The 8,042-nt window shown below is 40.1% G+C and overlaps 2 protein-coding genes across 2 annotated transcripts; one reads left to right on the forward strand and one right to left on the reverse strand.

Moving 5' to 3' along the window:
- The first annotated feature begins 434 nt into the window (after positions 1-434).
- On the forward strand, positions 435-1,639 carry LIPT1 (lipoyltransferase 1). Its single transcript, XM_009576407.1, is given in 1 exon segment — positions 435-1,639. A coding segment is annotated over 1 exon segment (1,110 nt). The 5' UTR covers positions 435-461; the 3' UTR covers positions 1,572-1,639.
- Positions 1,640-5,968: 4,329 nt separating this feature from the next.
- Positions 5,969-7,853, reverse strand: MITD1 (MIT, microtubule interacting and transport, domain containing 1). Its single transcript, XM_009576408.1, has 6 exons — positions 7,757-7,853; positions 7,512-7,648; positions 7,344-7,430; positions 6,550-6,665; positions 6,152-6,212; positions 5,969-6,064 (listed from the first exon to the last, which is right to left on the reverse strand). Exons 1-6 carry the CDS (start codon positions 7,803-7,805, stop codon positions 5,969-5,971), a joined length of 546 nt encoding a protein of 181 aa, XP_009574703.1. The 5' UTR covers positions 7,806-7,853.
- Positions 7,854-8,042: the final 189 nt, after the last annotated feature.

Here is an 8,042-nt window from a genome sequence, read left to right on the forward strand (position 1 = left end):
TCGTCACTGATCCAACAAGCTCGTGAACGTGTTGCGCCTGTTTTTTCCTATCGGCTCAATGAAAAAGAATAAAACTGGACTGCTAAAATTAAGTTTAGCAAAATACACAACGTAAAACTGTATTAGGAAAACTGTATTGAGTGAGCGGAAAACACACAGTTTAATTCCATTTCTTCCTTTGGTCTTTTAGGCCCCAAGGACTCCGAGGAGAAGCTACTCTGACAACCCCAGCTTTTATGTTAAGCACACATTAGGGTTTGAACAGCATCACTAGCTTCAAGAGGAGAAACATGCCTTGTCACTCACATCAGTTCAGGAGCATTGCTACTTTGGGAAGAGCATGACGGCATCATGACTGCCACTAGCATTTCATTTCTGTTGCAACAGCAGGTTGCGCATTTGCCACATTCAGCTTTATCAGATCAAGCATTCCTTCCATCTACTGTCCAGTTATTAAAAACATGGTACTCCAGTCATCATTAAAGAACTGCCTTCAGCTATCCTGCATCCTCAGGACTCCAAAAGCTGGCTTCGGAAGCACAACTAGTGGAAGCCTCATTATCCAGTCTATTTCTAATGATGTTTACCAAAATCTAGCTGTGGAAGACTGGATCCATGACCACATGAATTTAGAGAACCGACAGGTCCTTTTCCTTTGGAGAAATTCCCCTGCTGTGGTAATAGGGAGACACCAGAATCCCTAAAAAAAACTATTGAGGCAAAAAAACATTAGACTAGCCAGGAGAAGAAGTGGAGGAGGGACAGTTTACCATGACTTAGGCAATATCAATTTGACTTTCTTTACAACCAGAAAAAAGTATGAACGAATGGAAAACCTGAAACTAGTTGTGAAGGCACTGAAAGCCTTGCGCCCCCAGTTAGATGTACGTGTCACTGACAGATATGACATCTTGCTAGATAGGCAATACAAAATCTCAGGTACTGCTGCAAAGCTGGGAAGGACAGCTGCTTATCACCATTGTACCTTACTCTGTAATGCAGATAAGTTTGTTTTATCTTCTGTGCTAAAGAGTCCTTATAAAGGGCTAAAAAGCAATGCCACTCCTAGTGTGCCTGCCTCAGTGAAAAACCTCTTCGAAGAGGATCCTAGTTTAACTTGTGAGATGCTCCTGGATGCCATTGCTGAAGAATATGCTATGCAGCACCAAATAGATCATCGTATCACCTTAATAAATCCAGCTGATGAGACTGTGCTTCCTGGAATTAATAATAAAACTAAAGAACTACAAACCTGGGACTGGGTGTATGGAAAGACACCGAAGTTCAGCGTTAACACTTGTTTTAACATGGTCTATAAAGATTCTGTTCTTGACGTTAAAGTAGATATGGATGTAAAGCACGGAAGGATTGAAGTCTGTAACATTGATCTGCCGGAGCAGTGGCTGCCACCAGCACTGTGCAGTGAACTGGTGAAGAGCCTTACTGGCAGTAAGTTTTGCCCAAATGAAACCACTACACTAGTGACAACATTACTAAGGGTGTGTCCTCAAGATGATGAGTTGCACAGCAGGTGGAATCTGCTATGTGAGAATATGATAATGTTGATGTGACTTGCATTTTGAAAATCTAAGTTAAACTTCTGCTTTTTAATTTATTGAAAACAAAATTAAAACATTAACTTCTACAAGCTGAATTTTTCTTATTAGTCATTAAAGCTGTTTAATCTTGTGCTTTTGCTTAATATTACCTACTAGCGATTAGATTTCACGCTGCCTGTACCCGAGGTTCCCAAACTGTAGGATGTAAGCCACTGTAATAGGCTGCAGCTCTGTATCGCTCCATGCTGACAGACATCATCGCAGTTTAAACCAGGGAAAATGGTGGAGGCATCCCAAACTGACTCTGTAGCAGAATAATACTTCTACATTAGGAAATACACTTGCAAATACAGATCTAGGAGAAAATTTGCTACTGAAAGGCAATAGTGAACTAAAATGACAGTTTTCATGTTAAATAAAAATAACAGCTCAGTATAAAGTAACATTATGAAAGGCTCAAAATGTATTTCATTGGTGTTGCCGAATAAGCAGAATGCAATTTTGATCAGGTCAGAACAGAAGCAGTTTATTGCTATAGCTGTAGCTGTAGGAGAGAGCCCAGCGCAGCAGTGACAGACTCCACTGTTGTGAACTCTGCCCAAATGAGGCAGTTAGAGAGTTCATATACATTTATGTTATACAACTCTTTCTTCACCAAACTGCCTTTGAATAGTAGAGTTAGTTAAATTTGGAGTGGGAGGTTCATCAAGCAAAAAAGCCATAAATTCACACTGTTGAGGTGTAAGCACATTAAGGTAAATTCTATTCAGGGCACAATATATAGCACAACCCAATTTACACAAGAGTATTTTCCTAGAAGGTTAACTGGGCTGGTAGGACTTAAAAGGCAAGCATGGTATCCAGAAATTAGGCGGATAGTTACAGACAAAGGGCTCGTTACTGGATGACATATGGGTTGTCCTGAAATACCAACAGCATTTACTACTTCTGGAGATAAGGGAACTGCAGGAAAATCAGAGGCACATAAAGTGGATGGAGTATCAATTAGGCAAGAAACAATATTGCTGTTAATAGAGCAAGATAAATAAGGACCAGTTTGGTCTAAAGGAAGTAAAGGAGCAATGATGTTTGTGTCCTCAGGGCTGTCCTAATCACATTTCTGAGGCTGTGGCATGAAGGAAGAGTTGGGTGGAAAGTTAGGGTGACTGAATCCTGCTGGACTTAACGGACTTACGATTAGGTCTGTAAGGACATTCTGACTTCCAGTGTCCTTGTTGTCCATACAGACAACCCTTGGCTGAAGCTCCAGTAGGGATTTCACGAGGTCCCTTACCTTTCTGACCGGCACCAAGGAGGTTTCAGCAGGGATCAGTCTGTGGTCCTCCCAGGCGAAGCAGGACACGTGAATCCAAATCACAGCACCAAATTCTGTCTTGGAATAACTGGAATGCAATTTCGATCAGGTCAGAACAGCGGCAGTTTATTGCTATAGGAGCGAACACAGAGCAGCAGAGACAGCCTCTACTGATAGGATCTCTGCTGAAATGAGGCAGTTACAGAGCTTATATACTTCTACCTTGCACAATTTGTTCTTCACCAAACTGTCAGATAAGCAGAATGTGGTAAGTAACAGCAGCGTAAGTAACAGCAGCGATTGAAATTCTTCAGATAAGGAGGATCTAGACAGTCAGATTAGGAAGCCCTAATCTATAAGCAGTATATCCTTTTATGAATATTTCGCTCCTTTTATGAATACTTCGCTCCTTTGCTAATTAAATCATGCAGACGAGACCGTTAGCTGCAAATATTTCTTAGTAAGTGAGGCCTGCAAAGGCATATGAGGTGTTACTGTGTTACTTGCACGCTGTCCTCTTTAAAAGATGGCTGATTGACCAGCGCTCAGTAGGAGGAAATTACATGGCAGAAGCGACCTACCTTTAGCTGAGGAGAGCAGTCAGTGGGGGTGAATCCAGCCCTTGGCTAGGACTGGCAGTCACACTGTAGGACTGAACGCTGACTCCAGTGGGGAAAGTGGCTTAAGCTCATCTCCACAGATGATGCCAGGAGGGACAGCCCTGGCTGCACAATCCAGGTGAAGACCTGACTACGTAAGTGCAAGTGGAAGCACAGAAGAACATGGCCTGGAGTCAGTAAAATGATCGCAGAACTGTACTCCTAGATTACTCTGATAATTTTTTTCCCATTCATTGATGCCCATTCCTCTTCATACATGGTGTTCCTACTGACAGTGAAAGGAACTATTCAGAGGTAAAGGGCTTATAGGTAAAAATTGCAGCGCAGCGCCAACTGGTACGTCGCTAAAGCCTTAGTTGTACATGTGTACAGATACTGCATATCCATGAGATCTGCAAGGAAATCTGCAGTCTTAGCTAGTGAATTATAGTCTAATTAGAAAACAGAGAAAAAGTTCTAGCAATGAACAGGCAAGACAGGGAAGACCATGCTTGCCTCTTGTGGTAGTTGTAGAGGACCACAGCATAGGGGCTTACTAATAGAACAGAGAGGCATATTGTATTACAAGATGCAGAAAGCAGAAAGATTTTTATTTTGATTTCCAATTAAGTATTAAGATTTAAAGTTGATCTAAAATATTTAAGGTGGCTTTTTATTTTGTCCCTGGATGTTTGAAATTGCTGGACTAGGTTAAAAGATACAAAGCTTCACATTTGGGAAGCTTACTATATTTACAGTGAACCTTCTCCCAAACATGGCTGATCTATAAGGCATTACCCAGCTTCCTTGAATTACCCCATGTAATGCAGAGAAGAATTCAAACAGATGACTAAACTACAAATAATAAAAAATAACCTTTATTCCCATTGAAAATAGGCATATATGATACACAAATGAATAAAACTGATGACAGTGACCAGAAACCTAATATCAGAGCAGCAAGCCAGGGAGCTTCTATGGAATGTTTGGGGGGACCGACTGGTAGCATACAGCTTCTGTGGCACGTATGTTATTATTTTTGTTGATGTAACACTGAAAAGCTGAGACAGTATTATGCAAAAGGATAAAGAAGGCAGATCACTGGCAAACCGTGACCCAGAGAACAAGGCAAAGACCGGCTCTGTTTCTTCTTGACAGCTGTGGAATAGATTTCTTGTGTTACAGGCAAGACTAAAATAGCAGCATTAGATGACAGAAGGTGAAAGAATAAAGCAAGTAATAAAAAAAGGATAATGCAATACACCAGCCATCAGGAAAAAGAAACATAGGAGAGAGAAGAAGTTCTAGCAATGAACATGCTACTAGAATATGGAGGCATATTGCATTACAAGATGCAGAAAATGTAAGGCACCTATCAGACCTGAGGCTGAAAAGATTTTGATGGGACCTGCAAAAGAGGCTACTGCCTGTTCTTCATGTCAGAATATACAAATTTGCCAGATTCATGCTGACAATGATCAAGAACTCTTGTACTAGGAGAAAAAGCAGCAGCAGCTCAGGTGATATCGTCTGCTTTCCAGAGGATGAAGGGAAGACAAGAAGAGACTTTTTTCTTTGTTCCAATTAGCATATTCCTTAGAATCATTATTAACAAGAAAGTTTCAGGGTATCCAACTTCTGGAAGAATTTAAAAATCAATTATTTTTTTAGGGGACTGTCTTAGTAGCACAGAACTGCACAGACTGGCACAACTAGCTGGAAGGACATTAAGCTTGGAAGTCAGGGAAAAGACTAGGAGAGGATCATACAACCTTTTCACACCTAATGCAAAGGATGGAAATCGGGTATATGACCATACATCATGGAATAAAACAACATATAGGAGTGTCAGGTTAAAGAATACAGCTGTTTGCATCCTTTCCATCCAGCCAAAATCCATCATGCAGAGACACATAAGACAACCCTAAAATGTCTGTATATTGAACACACAATGTATGTATGCAAGGAGCTTGGAAAATGGAATGTTGGATTTGGGCTTACTAGTAAAGTCTATGAAATCAGGTATTAAGGGATTGAGCAAAACACAGCAGAACAGCAGTCATGACTAGAATACAAAAATTAAAGGAAATAAATAAGGCTGCTTATAAAAGACGACATGTGGCAGCCCAGCTTCAAATGTTTGTGTGGTGGTCAATTAAAGATATAAAACCCAAAATTTGCTCAAGACAAAATTAAGAGTAAAAATAGAAATGACTGCCTTTGAGAGACAGTATTGAGGGTCTGTTATGAAATCAAGTTTAGACATGGATTGTATTAATTAAGATTATGGAAGAAGTACAGTGGAGGAATTATACAGTTGTGTTTTCTGAGATTGAAAAGTCTCAAATGTTCTTAAACTTACAGATTATAAAAGCTGTGCTGGACTAAGTAGTTAGAAGAGTTGCTCTGAGAGTGGACAGCTGGACTCAAGTGGCATCTTCCAGTCTTACATTTTTATGCCTATAAAAACACTCATTAAAAGCAGTCGTATCTGATCACATTTTCTTTGTATGTTTAGTATGAAAGACATCCACTGTTGTTTCATGACAAGGTCGCAAGTCAAAGTCACAGTATCCAATGCTGAAACGACTCTGCAGAAATTAACAGAATTAACATGGTGAACATAGAATGAGCTCTTTTACAGTATAAGTTAATTAAAGAGGTCAAAGCATTCTTACCTGTGGTTTCTTAAAATAATCGAGACCCCTTCCAATCTTAATCATCCATCCATTGTTGAATCTGTTTTAAAAATTCACAAATTTGAATACTATGAGTATGTTGAATAAAAAAATAGTTATATCCACATGACGCACAAGCGCCTTGTTTCAATGACAGTTATTTCCTAGCATCGCCGATACCTGTATGAACCATGGAAGACAGTGTTCTGTATAAAGAGACATCTACTATTATGTTCACAGTTAGAACACATGAAACTACAGAGGGCTGATTTTAACCAATTAGGGCCACTGCGTTCCACTTCATTAACCACAGCTGTAATTAGAAATTGTCTCAGAAGTTAGGGTTAAGTAGTTTGACTTCAAATAACTAGCATTCGCTGACTTTTCATATCACCCACCTAATTTCTCGATCATGTATTGAAGATGAAAATGCAATATTCAGCATTACTCCATAGTTCCTCAATGATTGTTGTATTTCTTCCAAGCCACTTATCTGCTGACTCCTCCCGCTACCCTGTTAAAAGTAAAAATAATGTGGTGGGTTTTTTTTTTAACAACATATTCTACTTCTGGTCACCTCTTCCTAAACTCACCAACAAAACCTTTTTAGTAATAACTTAAACCAAAAGAAAGTAACTTGGATGAAGGTAGATTCGCAGTTTCAAAGACTGCGAATAAAAGGATAAAAAGCAGACAGACTATAGGTACACTTGCTAAGGGATGTGGAGGAGGAGCTCACTCTCAGCCCTTTGAAACTAGGTATGAATTACTATTTGAGCCAAAATAAATGCAGTGATAGTTTGAGAGGTTTTAGCTCATCAAAGCCTCTAAAATGACAACTATATACAGCTGTTGGAAGCGAAAAAACATATCTCAGTAGACGCTTTGGTTTTGATGACATTTTCCACAACAAAATTGTCACAAAAATATCTTTTCCATTTAAGAACCTGCTTACCAAGAAGTTGTTAGAGTTATCAGAAAACTCTGAACTTATAAAATCATTTACATTCAACTACCACATTATTTTTCTCTCAATGTGTCTTCTGCTACAGGCATCAGAGCCGCAGTCTACCAAGTACTGGTAAGTAAGAACAAATCTGTATTTTAAAACAAGTATGTTTTATAAGTATATATACTTGCATGTGGTATCACCTGAGTATGGAGAAACAGAAACCAAAACCTAGACACTTACTTCATCATAGGAAGTGAGGAGGTGGATTGTTTTCACTTTGCAGGGCCCCTTAACTAGCATCTCGCAGAATCGTAGGAAGTTATACAACTGTAAAAGTGTTATTTAATTTATTAACTTGGAATTTTTTTAGTAGTTACATCTTATCAGTTACACTGAGTATCTACTTGCCTGATGAACATGCCTAATGTATGGGTCCTCCACCCAAACTTCAGAAACAATCTCAGTAAGGTACTCTTGGAAAAGCTTTTCGTAGCCAAAACCTGTTGCATTTTCCTCTATCCTGATTTGCTTATGGTATTTGCCATCTGAAAAGAAAAGATCGTGACATAATTCCTATGTTAACAACCTCGCCCATAAAACGTTCACATAACAACAGGTATTTAAATGCGAACGGGTACGTCGCGGCTCCATACCTTGTTTCTCTTTTTCAATGTGTTTTTTAATGTCTTCAGCTCTGGTCATGTACTCGGATATTTTCTGCCGGTAACGGTGCTTTTTTGCCTCATCTTTCGTGGCTGTGAATCAAAAGCACACAGGCCGGTTCTCCTCGAAGCGGGGGAAGCGCGGGGAGTTGCGCTCTGCCTGGCCCCTGGTCTCCCGCGGAGAGGCCACCAGCTTCCCCCTCCCTCCCCGTGAGGCGACGGGGAGCCGGGGCCGGCCCTCGGCGGCAAGCACGGCTCGTGTCTCTTCAACACCACC

Source organism: Fulmarus glacialis, unplaced genomic scaffold (assembly GCF_000690835.1).
Source record: "Fulmarus glacialis isolate BGI_N327 unplaced genomic scaffold, ASM69083v1 scaffold45434, whole genome shotgun sequence".
NCBI classification, from domain to species: Eukaryota; Metazoa; Chordata; class Aves; order Procellariiformes; family Procellariidae; genus Fulmarus; species Fulmarus glacialis.

Coding starts and splice junctions, on each gene's coding strand:
- MITD1 (XM_009576408.1), bottom strand. CDS start 7,805: ATGACCAGAGCTGAAGACATTAAAAAACACATTGAAAAAGAGAAACAA. Junction 7,431..7,511: donor ACATTAGGCATGTTCATCAG/GCAAGTAGATAC, acceptor ACACTTTTACAG/TTGTATAACTTCCTACGATT. Junction 6,213..6,549: donor ATACATGATCGAGAAATTAG/GTGGGTGATATG, acceptor TTTTTAAAACAG/ATTCAACAATGGATGGATGA.